This window comes from Sprattus sprattus (assembly GCF_963457725.1).
Source record: "Sprattus sprattus genome assembly, chromosome: 20".
NCBI classification, from domain to species: Eukaryota; Metazoa; Chordata; class Actinopteri; order Clupeiformes; family Clupeidae; genus Sprattus; species Sprattus sprattus.
The window spans coordinates 3,392,732-3,414,528 of record NC_137918.1 but is presented as its reverse complement, the minus strand read 5'-3'; the positions used below and the strand labels follow the sequence as shown (position 1 = coordinate 3,414,528).

General features: G+C 46.5%; 1 protein-coding gene across 1 annotated transcript; it reads left to right on the top strand.

Annotated features, from left to right (window-relative positions):
- Positions 1–1,812: 1,812 nt before the first annotated feature.
- Positions 1,813–21,409, top strand: syt11a (synaptotagmin XIa; the record flags this gene model as incomplete). The annotated part of the gene is made up of 4 exons (XM_080858876.1): positions 1,813–1,846; positions 14,798–15,762; positions 20,787–20,907; positions 21,099–21,409. 4 exons carry the CDS (start codon positions 1,813–1,815, stop codon positions 21,407–21,409), a joined length of 1,431 nt encoding a protein of 476 aa, XP_080715002.1.
- Between the last annotated feature and the right edge of the window lie 388 nt (positions 21,410–21,797).

The window sequence follows — 21,797 nt, the reverse complement described above, 5'->3', positions numbered from 1 at the left end:
TGATTGTGAAGCAATGGAACAAACGCTGGACTAGTAGGCCAGTCATGCACTAATATTTTGATGGCAAATGTGTGGGGGTCCAAACGATTTTTTTTTCTTTTAGAGTAAGGGGGACGTGACACATATTGTGGTGACGCCCAGGAGGACTGAAAAGTGGCTAGTGTAATGGCCAACATTTTAATTCTCTTATTTACATATGTGGCCATATAAAGAAAAGTAATTTTTTTAATCATACTTTAATATATGGACAAATATTGAAAAAAAAAAAGATTGATACTTGAGTTTTCTTCTGAAAGTACATTAAGAACAACTGAAAGCCACAGAAGCACTGGACTGAATGCCACAGAAAGATTGTTTTTTACATTTGCACTTTGTTTTAATCTTGCCATTTAAAGATTCAGTGGAAAAGTTTAGAACAAAGAAGGCTTATACTGGCCACTATTGTTTATGCCAATAGCCTATTGAGGCCCTATTGTTTCTGCACATTAGTGTTCTTAAGGGTCAATAAATAAATGATCATATATAGTTTACTACACTACCCATCCATCCAACCCCCTACCCCACAGCCGCCGCAGCTGAAGTGACCTCTTCTAAAGAAACTTAAATCTGGTCACCCTAAATAAAATATATAAAGAAGACATTCTAAAGAGTCGAAGGTGTGACTGAATGTCTGCGGAGACACATGATGAAAAAGCTGATGACTTCGATGTACCTGCAGAAACTTTAGAAGGATCAGAGACATTACCTTTTTTCAACCTCTTTTATCAAACATATTACTGTTTTTTGTCTTCATGGAAATAACATAAGTGATAGGGTGACGGAGGAAAAGGACAAGGACAATGGCAAGTAGGCGTAACATTAACTGGGTAACCACTAGATGATGCTAATTCTGCAGGTTGTGTATTTATCGGGTTTTTTCAGACACTGCATGAGGAACTGTAGCAACAACCTATGTAACCTGTCAAGAGCAGGAAAATCACAGCTTACTATGAATATTAAACTGAGGTTGGACACTATTGGTGAAAATGGGGGTGTTGTTCTGGACGCCAGTGCTGTATAGGCTACCTGAGGCTTAAAAGGCTTTGTGCCTAATTTTACTTGTGTCTGGTTAACTATAAATATATAGCCTACAATATGTTTAAAAATCAGTACGTGATTTTAATTTAGACCGAATTTCAACAGAATTTAAGCCTATGAACTGTGATATTCTCAACCAGGCATCCACAAACCTGACTGACATTTCGTGACGGTTCTGCAATCTGCATTACATTTAAGACAGCGAGAGGCTCGCATCTGTCAACATGACTTAAGTTAGCTTCCTGCGATGAGATCACTATCTACAGACAATAAAAGCAGTCCCCTGCCGCTGCGCACATGGGTTGTGCAAATACATCGACACTGCGACGATGTCATTGTTATGAGCCTATCGGATTTTCTAACACCAGTAGGGCGGCGCTAAGATGTCTGTGGCGTATATCATGGCGTCCACGCCTCGGGTACCAGTCTCGTGCCGCAGCTGCTCCGAGCACCACTGAGATCGGTGGAGGAGAGGACGAGAGCGAGCACGGGCGCGTTCACGAGCGCATCCTTCAGGAGGACGCAATCACTTCAGACACTCTGGGATCCCTATGAAAACAGGACTGCTCAACCCTGACGCTCCGACAACAGGGCGTTTTGCTGACCGGAAGAATTAGAACAAAAACAAAAGTAACATTCATGGAAATAAAATAGACCTCTGGTTCATTTTATTTTTTATTTTATTTTTTTTATTTGTTTGTTTTCTGATCGGAAGACAACTGCCGGAGTTCCAAAATGGCTGAAATGACCAATTTAAGACCAACCTATGGTAAGTGGTCGCGTTTATACTTATTCAACCAAATGGCCGAAAAATCATTACGGTCATTACAATTCCATACCATTTCAAATAACGTAGCGTTAAAACAACAGTCTAAAGACCTTCTAAAGCTAGATATATCAGCATCTATCGCTGTGTTTACGAGGTAAACAGGCCATGTTTTGTAGCCTATATGAGGGCTTTGCCTACGAAAAATGTGTCACTGGCTAGCTGTGTTTGGTTAAATGAGATTCCCATGTCCCGCATAGGCCTATTTAGGTTATTCATATTTAACGTTGATTCAAGCTGACTTTGAATTGTGGGCTGAACACTACGCTGACTCGTCTATCAGTGCTGCATTGTTGGACCTTTGTATTCGAGAAAATTACTTGTATCAAATACCGTATGTGACTGAAGGTTTGTTTATGTTCATGGCGTAGCGCGGTTTATTGCTGTAGAGATTAGGCAAGGCTGTCAGTGGAGTTGGGGCAAAGATTTGTTCTCAAACTTTAACGGTCATTAGAGGGATTCGCTTTTATGTATAACGTACAAGCATTCTACGTGATAATAGCCTACCAGCTAAAATAACACGGATGTGTTAACAGATATAGTGTTTGGTCACGCGTGTTATTCACAATGTTTCAAAGGCTTTTAAGTCATGTCGGGATGCCTCCGTCAATTCCACACATTCCACATCGATTGCTTAAAATGCTTGTCTAAAAGCTTGGTGATGTACAGGTGAAAATATGCTGATGCACGGCTGCTTTGGCAGGTTCAGTGGGATGAGTAAGAGATTTTTTCCCCTAAGAACACACAGGGCCCTCGAACAGATGGTGGGATTGGGTGCGCGCGGCCTACTGCGCTCACGCCTCCTTCAATTCTCTAATGGCGATGACTGCGCGTGTGGGGTTGGGGTGGATGACGTTATGTCTATTCCCGGTGCTGGGCATCAACTGGCCCCGTTCAGCTTTTGTTTTAGTAAACCCACCTTCAATCGATATGATAGTCTGTATCGTGCCGCGTAAAAATATGTGATGAAGTTTTCTCGACCCTCATCCAACATAATCGTAAATTGTATATTGTACATTTTTATGCGTATTGGTATTTGCATTTATTTAACTTCGCACAGTGACAGTTTAGGCAGAAATTACATCACACATACAAGATTTGGACAAAAGTAGGGTGTAATTTGGCTCAAGATAATACTGTCCGCGGTTTTTATGTATTTATTTATTTTTGATTAAATGTCTCGAGTCATGTTTATTTATTTTTGATTAAATGTCTCGAATGTCGTTACGCTATCTGGCGACCCTCAGTCATAACGAATAACCCATCCCTTCCCTTCCCTTCAGTCTGAGAGGGGGGCAACATAGCTACAACCACACCAGACCGTACTGCTGTAGTCACTAATTAAAGGCAAGATAGTTAAATTAAAAACAATATAGGCCTGGTCACAACTGTGGGATGTACAGAGGACAGTTGATAGTGGAAGGTTTCACTGCTGTTGCTTAACTACAGTGCAAATGTTCACTGCAGTTTCTGGATGTGTCTATTTTTTATTTTTTTTTGGCGAGTTCCCTCATTTGGTCTTTGCATTTGTTTCCTTAGAGAGAAGCCTTTTACCCAGACTCACACTCTCCCCGCAGGGCAGGTCTATACACCTCAAACCTTTACGGTTTATTTTGACAATTATGCTGTTGGTCTGACATTGAATAAAATATACATATTATCTTTGTAGGCCTAATGTATCCATGTATGTATGCATGGGTGGGTGGGTGGATGGATGGATGGATACATTATAGTACAATCATTTGTTCAATAAAAATATTTTCTGCAGCGTGCGTGATCATACTAGTAAGGACCATTTTAAAAAGGCTTTTAAAGAACATAAAATAATCCTAAACCAAAACATTATGTATTCCTCCCTCCGACTCTTTACCATTTAAGGATAACTCTTTTCTTCTCCGGAAAAGTTTGTTTTATGATGTCATGGGTTCCGGAGTAGAAGCTCTGCGTTGTGATAGGCAGGCTGGCTGCCGGATGTGTGACTGATGGGGGCGTGATGTAAGAGGGACAGGGTCAGGTATTTTTAAGAGCATCACTGTGGCTGCTTGGAAGGAGACTCGTGGTGTGGGCGTGTGGTGCGCTGAAGAGTTGGCAGGCCGGGGCCGAATTCGCCCTCCTTGAGTAAGACTGAGGTGGACCAAGCTGTGGGTATTCTGGACTTCATCAGGTCTTTCGTGTCTGACGCTGGTCCAGTCTAGATCCGGTTCCGAGGCAGTCACCATCTGGACAGGTATACTAGATTCTGATTGGCCGCAGGGCCTTATGATGCACTAGTGAAGTGAGAGAAGTTTCATCACCACTCTAAATTAATAAACACTTGATGAACCAAAGCAGTCTGTGTAACCATAGCAACGGTATCCTAGCAAGCAGGATGAGCAGAACAATGCTTGACTGTTTCTCTGCTTTGATCACTCCTTGCCTCACATATTGTTATGACCAGCACACATCACATGATAAAATATATAATATCTGTCAAGAACGTAAGAGCATATTTCAAGTAGTCAAAACATTCAAATTTGTTTCTTAAACAGACAGGTAACTGAAAGGTAGAATCTGCTGATAATTTAAAGTCCGGGGACCCTGGTTGATGCAGATGTGAGGCAGTTGGTTGAGCAATTAGCGAGTAAGCCAGATGCACTCACTGACGTAAGGACTGCTGGGAGCCTGAAAAGGTGGACTAATGGAGCGGGTAATTTTTGTTACATCACAAAAGGACAGGAGAGCCCTGTGTTTGTTCCCAGGAAATGCTTTGGCAAAAAAAAAAAAGATCTGAGGGAGACCCAAACAAGACGCGCTCCACGGGAACAAAGACAGGAAACAGATTTACTCGAATTGTGCGTGTAGTTGCATAGAAAACAAACAGCCATTTTTGTTTCTGTTCTGCTGCTTAGTTTTCTATTCTGCTGATTTATTTGTGTTGTCAGTGTGCTTCACGTGTGTCTAATTAGAAGAATCTACACGTATATCCGGTTGTTTATGTATTTATGTTTCGTATTAGTTTTAAACGCAAGATGTCCAGTATATACATACCCGCTTCACTGATTACTGAAACTTTGAATAACCACAGGCTATTTCAACTGTTATTTAAACATCTTGACCTTCACAGGTTATGGTTACTGTTGCTATGTGCCTCAGTGTATGTCCAAAGCTAGTCACAGCTTCAGGACAGTTAGCATATTATCCCCTCAATCTCTACTGTACAAAGAGAAGCAGCCTCCTAGATAAGTAACAAATGGTGTTAGATGATGGTTACTACATTAAGGAAACAAAAGATGTTAAAATCTTTGAGACACTGAGTTCTTAATACAGAAATACATCCAGATACGTGTGTGTGTGTGTATATATATATACATATACATATATGTATGCCAGTACAAATATGGTGGACTTTGATTAGGCATGTTGGAAAGAAATACATGCAGTTTCATCTTGATGCCAGACAGGCTGTTGAGGCCATTGGTCAGCCGTGTTAGTGTGTGTGTGTGTGTGTGTGTGTGTGTGTGTGTGTGTGTGTGTGTGTAGAGGAGCATAGAGGGGGTGTGTGTAGAGGAGCATGCTCTGGAGGCCATCTCTGTGCGCAGTGTGTGTGCCCTGCTGCTGCAGCAGCGGTGGTGGCTGCTGCGGAACAACAGGCTGATTTATGCGTTAGCGCGTGGTGTCGGGGTGACAGGACCCCCTCTGTGCTCGTGTGAAATACGGCGCTGTGTCCCCACCGGAACAAGATATCTGCTGTCACCATACGCCTCCCAGCACCGCAAGACAGCAAAGCAGCAAGACAGCAAGGCATCAAGACAGCAAGGCAGCAAGACAGTAAGGCAAAGACCCCAGCCAGCACCCTCAGCCCCTAGGACGCTTAGGTGTGGCCGGCTGTGTGTGCAGATTGACGTGCTGTGGGGGGAGGGCGTGGGTGTAAGGGAGGATGGCAGGAAACGGTGCTTTTTAGAAGCTTTCGCTAAGGCGTGTGCGGCTGTTGCATCCTGCTGGAAAATAGTATTTGGAAACATGTAGCCAATGTTTATGAAACCATATTATATTATATTACATATTATGTTATATTATTATATAGCATATTATTTGACATTCTTCAAATAGATGGTAAGTGGACCGACAATACAATAAATCTAACAGACACGTCCCCTTATCCTTGTTTCTGCTATAGTGTGGTGGTTGGGTCTCTCCAATGAGCAGACCCCCACTGATGGAGGAGACAGGTTGCCTTTGTAAGTCGCTTTGGATAAAAGCATCTGATAAATAACAGACCTCTACCTTTTTACCTTTTAATAAAATTCTCTCTGGCGTTGAGGGGAATTGAATGCAGGGTTTAGCCTGGTGCCTGTTAACTGTGAGCCAGCTGGGTTTTGGGTTCTATATTAGAGTGGGTCCAGCTGGGTTCTGGGTTCTGTTTTAGAGTGGGTCCAGCTTGGTTCTGGGTTGTGTTTTAGAGTGGGTCCAGCTGGGTTCTGGGTTCTATTTTAGAGTGGGTCCAGCTGGGTTCTGTTTTAGAGTGGGTCCAGCTGGGTTCTGGGTTGTGTTTTAGAGTGGGTCCAGCTGGGTTCTGGGTTGTGTTTTAGAGTGGGTCCAGCTGGGTTCTGGGTTCTATTTTAGAGTGGGTCCATGCCTCACTCCACGAATCCCCATCACCCTTTTATCTTTTTTATTTTCTCTTTACATCCTCTCCCATCAGCTACCTCTCTCTCCCCCTCCCTTTTTCCTCTTGTCTGCCTTCCTCCTCTCTTCTCCTACGCTCTGTTATCCTCTTCTCTTTTTTTCCTCCTCATTTTGTATATATCTCTTTATCCTCTGCTCTCTCTCTTCCTATACTATTCCTCCTGCTTTCGCCACTCTCTCTTCTCCTCTCCTCCTCCCCTCTCCTCTTCTCTCCTCCTTCCCCACTCCTCTCTCCTCCTCTCCTCACCTCTCTCCTTACTTCTCCTCCTCCCCCCTCCTCTCCTCCCCCACTCCTCTTTCATCCTCTCCTCCCCCACTCCTCTCTCATCCTCTCTTAACCTCTCCTCCTCCCCTCCCCTCTCCTCTCCTCCCCCACTCCTCTCTCATCCTCTCCTCACTTCTCCTCCTCCTCCCCTCTCCTCTCCTCCCCAATTCTCTGTTATCCTCTCCTCCTCCCCTCTCCTCTCATCCACTGTTCTCTCATGTTCACCCACACACTCTCATCCTTCTCTTTCACCATTAATCAGACAAAAGAGTCATTGCTCACTGATGAGGAATGTAATTCAGCTTATTTATCACCATCAGCTCTCAAGCACAAACACACACCACACATGCATAAACACACACACACACACACACACACACACTAACAGAAGCACGCACACACACACACACACACACTCACATACAGTATACACACACAAATGTGCATACAGAACAACACACACACACACACACATACACATTAACAGTCACATATACACACACACAAATGTGCACATGGAACAGCACACACACACACAGTAACACTCATATATATATACACACATAAATGTGCTCACAGAACAACACACACACACACACACATTAACACTCACATATATACACACACAAATGTGCACACAGAACAACACACACACACACACACATTAACAGTCACATAAACACACACAAATGTGCACACAGAACAACACACACACAGTAACACTCACATAAACACACACACAAATGTGCACACAGAACAACACACACACACACACACACACACACACACACACACACACACACACACACACACACACACACACTCACAGCACACATGAACCCTCACATATACACACACAAATGTGCACACGAAACAGCAGACACACACTGCTGGCACTCTTCGGGGCGTATCATGGCATATCCAGTGGCTTGAAAGGAAGTGAAGACTGGCAGAGCTCATATTTGTGTTGGTAACGTGACTAACTGGCTGCAGGTCTGAATAAACCCCCAATGCCACCTCTGCACACAATTAAAGCTGAATTATTCACTAGATCGTTACCTGTGGTGTTAGAAGAGCCAATGTGGATAACCTCCAGATTGGGACAAGCATGGATTATTAATGTGGCAATTACTTAGAGGGGACCGACGGCTCTCATTGGTGGCCCACATATCAGCCGGACCGACAGGTCTGGCCCAGCTAAGGGTGGGATCTGTTCCGGTTCCAGAGGAAGATAACAGTGAGGTCATCTATCAGGCAAACCACTCCAGCTGAATATGTGTGTTTGTGTGTTCTGTCTGTCCATCCACTGTAACTACTTTGTTTTCCTCTCTCTCTCTCTCTCTCTCTCTCTCTCTCTGTCCCCCGTTTCTGCCTCCCTTATGGAGGGTCCGTTGCTAGGCAACGGGAGCAGCTGGCTTCAGAACAAGCATCCAAAAAAAAAAAGTGACATCATCTGCCTCTAAGACGCCCCAGGGTCCCAGTGACCAACTGAAGAAGGGGAGGGGGGTGGAAAGGGAGAGGAGCAGGGGGGTTGGAATGTCAGGAGACACAAGGGTGGAGCGAGGACAGATAGAAAGGAAAGAAAGATGGAAAGAAAGAGACAGAACAGGAGAAAAAGAACGGTAGCGTGATGACCAGAGGCCAAATGAATCACAGTTGGCTTGAACACAAAGGCGAGGAGAGCAGAGTGGGAATGTGCTGTTTTGTGAAAGCCCTGTAAACGCATTACAAACACCACGGCCGTGAGCGCACCGCTCGGCCTCATGGGAAAGCGAGCAGCGTCCCTGGATGACTGGGATGGTGAAGGGCGGGGCTACTGAGAACAGCTTTCAGACCGCATTACCAGACCCTTCCTTTTTCACACCCCAATGATTGTCTTTATTCCTCAGTCTCTCTCTCTCTCTCTGAAACACACACGCACACGCACAGTTCTGTTCAGCTGTAGTCTTGTTTAAGTCCTTTTTGTATTTTGCCTCCTGTTTTTCTTTTCTTCTGAAAAGGCAGTGAAACTTAAAGGTGGAGCCTTAGGTACATATTGGAAACCTTAAATTATCAAATTTGTGCGAGTGTGTTCTTCTGTGTGTGGGTGATAGAGAGAAAGAACTATACATCATGCATGGTTTGGGTGTGACTCGTGAGATTTCTTATTGACCTAAAATAACCTGCTAGAGCACCCTGTGTGTGTCTTTGTGTGTGTGTTTTTTTGTGTATGCATACGTGTGTGTGTGCGTGTGTGTGTGTGTGTGTGTATGTGTGTGTGTGTGTGTGTGTGTGTGTGTGTGTGTGTGTGCCCCTGAGTTGGCTGGCTGACAAGTACACCATCTGAGCTCAGACAGACTGCAGTAAGGTATAATTATAATTGTGAACTTGTGTCAGGAATATTGATTCACTTTAGCATGCCTTAACCTCAAGTGTAGTTTGCCCTCTCCTCTTACTGGAATAGAAATAGAGAGTAGAACAGGTTGAATGTTTAACATGCAACGGACATGCTCACAGATTAAGTAAATCCTCAACATGCCTATCATCTATCATCGAGCAGAAGTTCTGTAAGTCAATAAGATAAATATATCCACTGATTTTTTTGTATTATACATGAGTTGCTTCCATACACACACACATACACACACACACATATACATACACACACACACACACAAGTTTCTTCCATTTATCCAGTTTTGGACAGGCAGCTGTAGAGGCCGCCTGAGGTTGTCGGCACACCTCACCCTGGCCCATGTGCAGCAGGAGACAGGATAAGGGGAAGGAACAGAGATGGAGACATTAGGCACAGAAGGTCTACACCTAACAAGCTACCAAGTGTGTGCATGGAGGAAACAGAGTGTGTGTGTGTGTGTGTGTGTGTGTGTGTGTGTGTGTGTGTGTGTGTGTGTGTGTGTGTGTGTGTGTGTGTGTGTGTGTGAGAGAGAGAGAGAGATGTAAGGCTGAAAACTCCTGAGACCTCATTATAGCTGTGATACAATCTACATTCAGTATATTCTTTCCGAATTTGTACTGTATTCTCTCTCTCACTACCACCCACCCACACACACACTCATGTGCACACACACACACAAACACACACAAACACACACACACACGGACACTCACATACACACACACACACACACATACACACACACACATACACACACGTACACACACACACACACACACACACACACACACACACACACACAGCTCCTCATTCTCTTCATTACCCATCACAGAGCTCAGGGTTTATGTAAAATCTTGTTTCGCTCTTTCACATGGCTTTCATCAGCTCTGCCATAACAATGCCCTCTCTACCCACGAGGAAGGTCAGAGAGACAGGGGGAAAGAGAGGGTGTGCAAGAGAAAGATGAAAAGAGAGAAAGGGAGACGGAGAGGGAGAAAGAAAGAGATAGAGAGAGCACCACAATATTTTAGCCAAACGATCTCAGGTATGATTAAACGTCAGAGATATTTACGCCCATACAAGCGCGGTATTTATGACCAGGCTTTTATCGCGGCCCGGCTGTGTTTGCAGCCGAGTGGATGAATGGCTTAAATCAGCGTGTGTGGGCCGCTGTCATCCGTCTTAGCTAGTGTATTCAGGTAGAAAGCCCTGATCTCTTCATCCATGCCACATCATGGGTGCTCATGAGAGATGATGCATCATGGGTACACTCATGAGAGATGATGCATAGCACTCACCCAGGCTCTCACTGAGCTAGTTTCACAGAATGTCAATGTAGTCAAAGAACCAGTGATCGCCACTCACTGCAGATATTATAAAGAATCAAATCATGTTTTAAGTTGTGTTAATGCATAGTGATGCATTATAAAGCCAGCTGGCAGGCTTAAGGAATAATCGCTGCCTCAAAAAAATGTTGTTTGTTGTTGTATTATTGAGCAATAAATATGTAAACACATTTTTTTCAAGCACCCCTGAATCCTCTGTACTGAGACACGGTTTGCTTTCCTCTGGTTGTCGTCACGTCTTTTTTGCAGTTTGTTAGGCGTCTGTCTCAGTCTGTTCTCTGTGGCTATGGGCTGGCCGGACTCTCATTTTCAGCCTGTTGAGAAGGACTGTGGGTCTCTGGCTGGCTTTTGAAGAGCCACTTGTGTGTGGGCATTCTAGAAGACATCCTGTTCTCATCTAAAGCCCAGGATTGCGGGCCTGACGCAGAATTCCAATCAGACCCAGCTGGCAGGGCCAGAGATGGGCCTCACCGTTGCTACGGAGACCCCACTCCAGGGGCCACGGACCAGCGAGGGTGAGACGGAGCGCAGAGACAGAGAGAGAGAGAGAGAGATAGAGAGAGAGAGAGAGAGAGAGAGAGAGAGAGAAGGCACAGACGAAGGCACAGACGACAAACACAGCCGTGAGATAAACTGACAGAGATTACTGGAGAAGAGCGGGATAGAGAAAAAGGAAAGAGAATCAGGAAGGAGAGATGAGAGGAAGGATTACTGAAGGGAGAGGAGAGAAGTAGAAATCAGTAGCTGTGGTAACTAACGCACCATGACAGACACAGTTGATTGGGTGCAGAGAGAAAGAGAGTTGGACAGAATGAGAGAGACAGAGAGAGAAATGTGAATCACAGATTCATTCAGGAGTAAATTAGATTTTCCATCAGCCAGACTGCCCTTCACACACACAGATAGATTCTCTCGCTCAAACAGGAAGACCTCACTGAAAATCATCTTCTCTTTCTCAGCAGTGCCCCGGTGGCAGGACTCAGGAGAATAAGAGTAAAATTAGTAATGCTTTCAAATAAAATAAAACAAAAAAGAAATGATTATAAGAAACAAATACAGAAAGACTATGCAATCAGGCCTCCGTAATTATGATGGTATACAGTTGTATAACTATTTATATACAGCTCCGGAAGAAACCACTTCAAAATTATCATTTTTTCTGGTTTTACTATTTATTGGTATGTGTTTGAGTAATTTTTCTCTTACTATTCTTTATTCTATAAACTACTGACAACATTTCTCCCAAATTTCCAATACAAATATTGTCATTTAGAGCATTTATTTGCAGAAAAATGACAACAGGTCAAAATAACAAAAACAAGGTTTTCAGATCTCGAATAATGCAAAGAAAACAAGTTCATATTCATTGTATACAACAAAATACTAATGTTTTAACTTAGGGAGAGTTCAGAAATCAATATTTGGTGAAATAACCTTGATTTACAATCACAGCTTTCATGCGTCTTGGAATGCTCTCCACCTGTCTTTCACATTGCCGTTGGGTTTAAAGTGTGTGCATGTATGTCTGTGTGTGTCTCTGTGTGTGTGCGTGTGCAGGTGTGTGTGTGTCTGTGTCTGTGTGTGTGTGTGTGTGTGTGTGTGTGTGTGTGTGTGTGTGTGTGCATGTATGTCAGTGTGTGCATGTATGACTGTGTGTGCATGTGCGTCTGTGTGTGTGTGTGTGTGTGTGTGTGTGTGTGTGTGTGTGTTTATATGTGTGTGTTTTTGCGTGCGGTTGTCGCCAGCAGCACTCCTCTGTCTGTCAAACCCAATTAAGGTTGTTATTTTCAGCCTCTGCTATTGGAGGAGTTCTGGGAGCTTTTGTCCAACAACACAGCGCTGTCACAGCGCTGTTCATCTGTGCCGACCTCTCGGGTTCATTAAAGGATAAGATTCCTCTTCTCTGCCACAACCTGTGTCACCCCTCTTCCGTACATGTCTGTCTCGTTCCCTGTCTCACCCCTCGTTTCTACATGTCTATCTCATACCTTGCCTCACCTCCTCTCTACATGTCTATCTCACACCTTGCCTCACCTCTTCTCTACATGTGTATCTCACACCTTGCCTCACCTCTTCTCTACATGTGTATCTCACACCCTGTCTCACCCCTCTTCCATACATGTCTGTCTCTTACCATGTCTCACCCCACGACCACAAAGACAACAGCATGCCAGACTCAGATCCTTATGTGATTCCAGTCTGCACTAGAAGGCTCTGTGAGGCTGTCAGCGTCACCCTTGGAGATCACACAGACCAGCCATAAGGCGCTGGCACCCGTGTGGCATCCGCTCCCTCCCTGTGGCTGGCCTCCTCCTAATTGGCCCTCTAGGCCGAATAAATCAGCTTCACTCAGGGATCTCAGGCTCCTTTCCATTTCACTCACACCTGAATATATGAATCAGTTTGCCTCAGTGATCTCGACATTCTTTCGATTTTAGTCACATCTGAAGTCATGAATCTGAGTTTCCCACAGCGATCTTAGGCTTGTTTCGTTGTTCCTGAGTTTCAATTACCTTCTGCTTCTCCTCTCCCGCTCATTGCACCCCACCCTCTCTCGCCGTCTGCATCCCGTCGCCTGTCTGGATGTTTGGCACAGGCTCTCTGCTGCTCTCTCCTTCTGATCAGGGACAGGTGAGATGAGGGCCAGATCAGAGCCAGATCAGGGCCGGATCAGGGCCGGATCAGAGCCAGATGTCGGCTGCTATGTGACCTTTGTACCCCAACTGGTCTTGAGTATAGCATTAGCAATCACACAACGCCATGGGTGGGTAGCATGTGGCAGGTAGCAACCAGCACTGCCCTCCAGGTCCATTAATTCATTCTTCATCTGTATCCAAGGCAGTAGTATTGTTCAGATATACATTTTGGACAGATCAGGTGCCCCCTGGGCATCAAACCCGTGACCTGCTGGAGCAGTTGAGCTGCAGGATCAAACCACTGCCCTGAGTGCAGCAGCAGATCAAACCCTTGCCCTGAGTGCAGTCTGGCAGCAGTGGATCAAACCCCTGTGCAGTCATGCAGCAGATCAAACCCCTGCCCTGTGCAGTCTGGCATCAGTGGATCAAACCCCTGTGCAGTCATGCAGCAGATCAAACCCCTGCCCTGTGCAGTCTGGCAGCAGTGGATCAAACCCCTGTGCAGTCATGCAGCAGATCAAACCCCTGCCCTGTGCAGTCTGGCAGCAGTGGATCAAACCCCTGTGCAGTCATGCAGCAGATCAAACCCCTGCCCTGTGCAGTCTGGCAGCAGTGGATCAAACCCCTGCCCTGTGCAATCAGGCCGCAGTGGATCCTCAGTGAAATCTCCTGTACCCAGCCCTGACTCAAACCAAAGCGTACTGCACCCAGCGCCTGCCTCACTGCCTCCCCCTTACCGCTAGCCTCTAACTGGGTCAAGCTTTCACCTTGTTACCAGGTCACCGTGGTCCCCTGGACGCCTCACACTTCCTCTCGCTGCCTCTTGCACAGACACTCACCTGGGGCCTCTGCAGGGGTGTGTGCGTCTGTCTGCTGTGGTCTGTGGTTTCATTCTGTCAAACATCTTTTCAGCAGATGTCTTGGCTCCTGTCTGTATAGACTCTGTCTCACTCTCATTACAGTCTCCTTTCTGTCTCACTCTCATGAGAGTCTCCTTTCTGTCTCATTCGCGTTACAGTCGCCTCTCTGTCTGGGTTCTTTCTGATTTATTGAGCAAAGCTCCTGCTGGTTAGGCCTTGAAACAGCTTTTAATCCTTACTCAGACCTATGCATGTGTCTATCTATAGTTATCCATCTGGCAGAACATGTTTGGTGTTCATCTACAGTAACATTAATATATCTACCGTAACTGTACTTGTATATTTGCATATTTTCTTATTTTGAGAAACCATTATTGTGTTGTCACAAGGACGCTAATATCCCAGTGCCAACTGCTCTAAATTACCCCTGCTTGGCCTAACTAGAAGCATATCCATCAATGCTACGCTAAGGTCTTATTTAGTCCTTGGGAGCTGAAGGGGTTTTTCGAGTTCCGTTTCATACCACTGAACGGGATTGTGCAGTTGTTTCTGGTGTTGAAAGTCATTTTCAAAGTCTGTGTGCAATGGGATTGAGTGATAGTTGTATAGGAGATATTTGGACTCTGGATAGGTTCTGCTGACGCTTGTATGGATCCGACAGGTTTGGCGTTGTGTGCGTCCTGTGCCGTCCTCTCGCCCTGATCCTGTCCTCTTCTCTCCCTCTCAGAAGTCTCGCCGGTGCTGGCAGGCTTCCTAGGTGCCGGGGTGCTGGTCGTTTCGGTGACGGTTGCCGTGTTCCTGTGGAGCTGCTGCCAGCGTCGCTATCGGCGACTGACGGGGGCCTACAAGTTGAACAGCGGCCCGTACGACCCCCCAGTGGACCCCCCCTACAAGTTTATCCACATGCTCAAGGGGATCAGCATTTACCCAGAATCCCTCAGCAGCAGCAAGAAAATCGTCCGCGTGGGCCGCCGCCCCGGCAACAGCGGGCCTTCATCCTCGTCCTCCAACTCCTCCTCCTCATCGTCATCACTGACATCATCGCTGCGCGACTGGCGCTACGGCTTCGGCGCGGAATGCGGACGCAACCGCAACACAATGGTGGACGCCGACCCCGAGGGCGGGTTCCTGGGTGGGGGGGCGCACCTGCAGATGAACCCGCTGGTGCCCCCTTGTGGCGTGCCCCGGCTGGAGCGGGCGCTGCCCATCCGCGCCGACTACTGCTGCCTGGAGAGCTCGGGAAGCAGCGGCAGCGAACCCGCCAGCAAGACGGCCACGCCCCACTGCCCCATCACCTTGAACCTGGGCACGCTTAGCCTGGCCGTGGACTACAACTTCCCCAAGAAGGCTCTGGTGGTCACCATCATGGGTGCACAGGGTCTGCCGGCGGTGGACGAGCAGGCGACCAGCTCCGACCCCTACGTGAAGATGACCATCCTGCCGGAGAAGAAGCACCGCGTGAAGACCCGCGTGCTCAGGAAGACGCTGGAGCCCGTGTTCGACGAGACCTTCACCTTCTATGGCGTGTCCTACAGCACTCTGTCCGAGCTCACGCTGCACTTCCTCGTGCTCAGCTTCGACCGCTTCGCCCGCGATGACATCATCGGCGAGGCCATCGTGCCATTGGGCGGCGTGGACCCCAGCACTGGACGTGTGCATATCAGCCAGCCAATCACCAAGAGGAATGTTCAGGTAAGACAAAAGGAGTGAAGTGTGTGAAATGTGGATGATTGGTGAGTTTGTGTGAGTTGGTGTGTGTGTGTGTAGGTACAAAGAGAGAAAAATTTAGAGAGTTAGACATGAGGAATGGAGATTTGAAGGAAAACAAGGCCAGGCCAGATATGAAGGAGTATAAGAATGGAGAGAGAGAAGAAAGTAGAGAGGTTAAGAAGTAAAGATACAGACAGATAAATACAGAACTATTGGTGCCCAGATTTCCATTCTTTTGTTAATGAGATTCAGTTACCAGGGCTACTGCAGTAAAGTCTCAGAGATTTATGCTCCAGAGCAGAAAGAGAGAGAAAGGGTGGAGAGAGACAGGGTGAAGAGAGAGGAGGCGAGAGATGAGGAGAGAGACAGGGTTTAGAGAGAGGAGGCGAGAGTAGAGGAGAGAGATGAGGAGAGAGACAGGGTTTAGAGAGTAGAGGAGAGAGACGGGGTGGAAATAGATGATATTAAGGGGAAAGGGGAGGGGCAGTAGCTTAAGCAAACCCAGAAACCCGTTGATTCTGATCTGGCCCGGTTCTGGAGCAGTCCTGGAGCAGATAGGACTGAGATCCATTGTATTCTGTTTACTGCTTGAGAGAGAGAAAAAGAGAGAGAGCTTATGGCAGTGTAATGGGAGGCTGATAACGGACTTCCAGCACATTAAGGCCACTGGGCCATAAAGGCTTTAATCTCTCGCTTTAAGCATTCATGAGCAGATGCGTGAATAATACATCAGGCCTTTGCTGGTCCTGCTGGCTGAGGTGGGGAAGCTGCATAGAGAGTCTCTTAAAACCACACAGATGTATTCCCTCACAGCAATAGAGCAGTGTCATTCGCATGGACTGCGTATGTGTGTGTGTGTGTGTGTGTGCGTGTGTGTGTGTATGTGTGTGTGTTTGTGTGCTGTGTATGTCGCATGTGTATGTGTGTGTGTATGTGTGTGTGTGTGTGTGTGTTTGCAATAATAACTCATAACTCTGTGTTATCTGAAAAACCAGATTCATCATTCACACCATTCAACAACACACGCTGGAGTGACAGATGGAGAGAGATATGGAGAGAGAGAGATGAGAGAGAAAGAGATAGAGCGAGGGAGAGATAGAAATGGAAAGAGAGAAAGAGAGATGGAGAGAGAGAGAGAAGCCGGAAGGGGGGAAGAATGAGACCAGACCCCTGGGTTGACAGCAGAACTGCAGTGAGGTGCGAAAAGATAACTTCAGATGAAACAAAACAAAACAGTACCAGACATGTCAGCTCTGGCACCATGATGAGGCCTTTCACTTGTTGTTGTTTTTTTTTTCCACTTGCTGCTGAATTACAATGAGAAAGACACTTAAGGATAACAGGATAACCGTGTGTGTTACCGACCCAGGAGATTCAGGCAGGTCTGGGACGGATCTGTGCTGGAGTCAGCTGAAGACAACACATTAGGTGTTCAATAAAGGGGCAGGTCTGGTACGGATCTGTGCTGGAATCAGCTGAAGACACCACATGAGGTGTTCATCAAAGGCAGGGACAGAGCAGGGGAACAGTCAGCAGAAACCCAGCACACATCACATCCCATAATCTCTGCTGACAGAGGATCCATTGGCCTTTTAGCACGGACAGAAACCGAACACACACAACATCCCATAATCTCTGTTGATAGAGGATCCATTGGCCTTTTAGTACGGACAGTAAATTACTCAGACATTAAACTCCCTCTCCCTCTTTAACTCTCTCTCCCACCCACCTCTCTCTCTCCCTCTCCCCCCCGTCTCTTTCGCTCTCTCGCCCCCTCTATCTCTTTCACTCCCCCCCCCCCTCTCTCTGTATGGCATAAATTGAATCTATCTCTATATCTGTCTCCGACTCTGAGGCTGTGGAAGCATGAAGGAATCGATCCCTTCGGAGGAATGGAGGAGAGAGGAAGCTGAGCAGATGCTTAATGAGAGCAGAAGAGGCGCAGGGAGAGCACTTTGTGATGAGATGCATCTCCAACCTGTAGGAGAACAGCAGAGAGCCACTGACAAATAGACTACTAAAACACGACCCAAATGAGCCAGGAGAGGAGGAACAGGAATCTGAGAGGGGAGAGGAGGGGGGGAAATGAGTGTAAATGAATTACAGGATGATGGAGTGTAGTTTTTTTTAGAAACAGGATAAGAGAAGGACAGAAAGTAGCACAAAGGAAGAAAGTCTATTGACAAAAAACATCACTTAATGTGTAGAACACAGCTGCCCTTTTGGTGCTGGTGTTTCAGGCACTAATGTACAGTGCTCCATTAGAAAGGAGAGGAGAGGAGAGGGGAGGGGAAGGGAGGAGAGGGGAGGAGAGGAGAGGGGTGGAGATGGGAAGAGAGGAGAGAGGTGGAGAGCAGAGCAGATGGAGATGGGAGGAGAGGAAAGAGGAGGAGGAAAGAGGAGGAGAGGAGTGGCGTGTAGAGGAGAGGGAGATGGGAGGGTAAGAGAGGTGGAGAGGAGAGGAGAGGGGTGGAGAGAGGTGGAGAGGAGAGGAGAGGAGATGGAGATGGGAGGAGAGGGGTGGGGGGTGAGTTACTGATGGCTTCCACTGTAAAAACGCCAGCCTGCTTACTGCAGCAGTATGTCAGGCACTTTCGATGGCTACAAAAAGCCATTAGCCTTTTACAGCACGCCAGACCCCACCTCCTGAACATACGCCCGCTTCAGCATCTCACTGTGTCTGAATCATCCCCCCGGCCACAGCAAAGAGCACCAGACAGGGTCATGGTACCATCAAACAGATTCACAGAGCAGAGAGGACAGACACATTAGAACCCCGATGAGGGCCCAACACAGTGTGGACTGCCAGGTCCATAAAGAAAAGTATACACACAGACAAATATACATCGTCCCAGGCAAATACACATCAACATATGGGGGAACAGGACAAGGACAGGAAAATCATACGTGCAGACAAATATATACATATACAGTATATATATGGGCAGACATATGAATGAATTTTGAGTACTGAATAGTAAGACAACTAAGCTAAATTGTATCAACACTGAGTAGCATGAAGCTGGCCCTTGGTATATGTGGTGGATCTAGGGCCACTTTCCTAAAGATAGAATATGACTGGTTTAGTTGCTACACATAGAAAATAACTGGTTTCTGTGTAACACATAGAAAATAACTGGTTTAGATGTATCACATAGAATATGACTGTAGTTTAGGTGTTACACATAGTCAGACTCCTAAATGAATCCGTTACACAAAGCATTTTAGTTCTTTACCATCTTAAGCAGGACTATGGTACAATGAGACTTTTTTACTATGGTAAATTAAGGCTTTTTTTTAAGTTATAAAAATGGCCGACTGAACAATCACATCCAAACGCTCAGCTCTGTTCACCCCATCCGAGACTGATTGTCTTTTGAAAGATGTCAGCAGTTACAAGGACATTTTACTTCGTTAAAACTCAGCAAAGACTGAAAAAAGCCTGATCTGGGAAAAAGTTGCATCGACACTAAACAGTGTTAATTGAATGGAAACACGAGGAAAACAATGTTCTCAATGCTGGGTGTCTCCAGTGAGTGACTTCTTCTCATTCTCATGCCCCTTCTCATTTTAAGCTTAAAATTGGTCAGTTTTTATTTTTGTGAAATGGACTATCTTGCATTAGATTAATCTATGAGCAAAATAAAGACTGTCCTAAAACTATAGACCGTTTAAAAAATCTTTGCTCGGTTAGATTTGGGGCAGATTCCCTCTAGCCGGCTGCCATCTGTGGCTATGAATCCTGCCACCTCGGTGCAAATGTTAGGAAAACATTAGGACAGACGACCATAAGTGCCACTTATGTAAATGTCTGATTCACATGTATGGAGTTGCACAAGGGCTGAGACACACACTGACTCACTCCCTGGCAGCAGAACACACACACACACACACACACACACACACACACAAACACACACACCAACTCACTCCCTGGCAGCAGAACACAGGCACACTGGTGCACACAGTGTGACAAGCAGATAGACACAAGCACACGTGCGCGCGCAGAACACACACACGTGTGTGCGCAGAACACACACACACACAGACTGTCAAACAGATAGAAACTTGCACTCACACACCAGGACACACGGTATTGAACAGATACAGAAAGACACACCATGACGGATAGATAGACACACACACAAAGAAGCACAGTGAATCATCCATGACTAAACACTGAGAAACACACTACAGTGATGTAAACACACACATGCATTTGCTAACACACAGAAAGAAACACATTTGCCAACTGTATCTGAAATGCATAGCCACACACACACACACACATACACTGTTCTTCTGTGATATACGAGTCTGAAGTTCAGGCTAAGCCTCCCACTGCGAGTTGCTATGGTGATACCACAGAGTACCATGAGAATCTGTTCCATTGAGTGATGAAAGAGAGACGGAGAGGGAGAGAGAGAAAGAGTGAGAGAGAGCAAAAGAGAGTGAGAGAGAGGGGAACAGAAGATTCTACAGAAGAATTTCACACCAGTTTAAGCATGTATGCGTTCACTCTGCTGTTCTCGCTGTATATGTGTGTGTGTGTGTGTGTGTGTGTGTGTGTGTGTGTGTGTAGAGGCACACATGTGTGCTTGCCATCTGTGTGTGTGTGTGTGTGTGTGTATGTGTACATGGTTGTGTTACTTTTGAGTGGGTGGGTGAGAGTAGGTATGACGTGTGTCTCAGTATGTATGGTTGTGGTTGTGAAAGAGTATATGTCTAAGTGTGTGTAACAGAGTACTTTCTGTATTGTTAGTACCTTAGGTAACCCTTACCCTAGCTGTATGTGTGTGCGTGTGTGTGTTTGAGAATGTGTAATACTCCTTGCTCTCCTTTCTTTAGTGCGACAGTCGTGTGTGTGAGCTGTGTGTGTGTGTGTGTGTGTGTGTGTGTGTGTGTGTGTGTGTGTGTGTGTGTGTGTGTGTGTGTATGTGTGTGTGTGTGTGTGTGTGTGTGTGTTTTTAAATATGTGTAACACTGGTCACTCTCTCTTTCTGTAGAGTGACAGTCGTGGAGAGCTGCTCGTCTCTCTCTCCTATCATCCTGCTACTCAGCGCCTCAATGTGGTCGTACTGAAGGCCAAACATCTGCCCAAGATGGACATCGCCGGAATGTCTGGCAGTGAGTAGACTTTACCATACACACACACACACACACACACACACACACACACACACACACACACAAACACACACATTCATGTGTACACAAACGTGTACACACACACACACAGATCCACACAGATCCTCTTCCACCATAACCCCTCTCCCCCTCTCTGCCCCCCCCCCCCCCCCCCCCTCTCCCTCTCACAGACCCGTATGTGAAGGTGAACGTGTTCTATGGCCGTAAGCGCATCGCCAAGAAGAAGACACACGTGAAGAAGTGCACACTCAACCCTGTCTTTAATGAGTCCTTCATCTACGACGTGCCCGCCGAACTCATGCCCGACCTGTCCGTGGAGTTCCTGGTCATCGACTTCGACCGCACCACCAAGAATGAGATGGTGGGCCGTGTGGTCCTGGGGGGGCAAAGCCCCTCCCCGACAGGCGTCACACACTGGCGCGAGGTGTGCGACAACCCACGCCGGCAGATCGCTAAGTGGCACAACCTGGAGGAGTTCTAGAACCCAGAGCACCTGCGGCTTCCCTGCTTAGCCCAGCGAGAGGTGGGGGAGGTGGGGACATGAGTTCACACCCCACCACCACCCCCTTTTTCCCCAAAATACATAAAAGGTTTAGATCAAATAGAGAAGGCCCCACATCAAAGATTCCCTCTTCCTAATCTGAGACGCTATGCCCCTCCTCCCTCGTCATGTTGACAGGTACTGGACCCAATTGCCTGATCCCCTGATACCATCTCCTTCGCTCCTACCCCTGCCCCACAGAGACAAAAAACTGCACTGAAAGACAGTATCACTCGTCGCAATGAGAACCCGCCCCCCCCCCCCATTACCCTTTCCGGACGTTGTCTGGGAACACAAAAGAGGTAGCTGACCAGGGAATCTGACGACC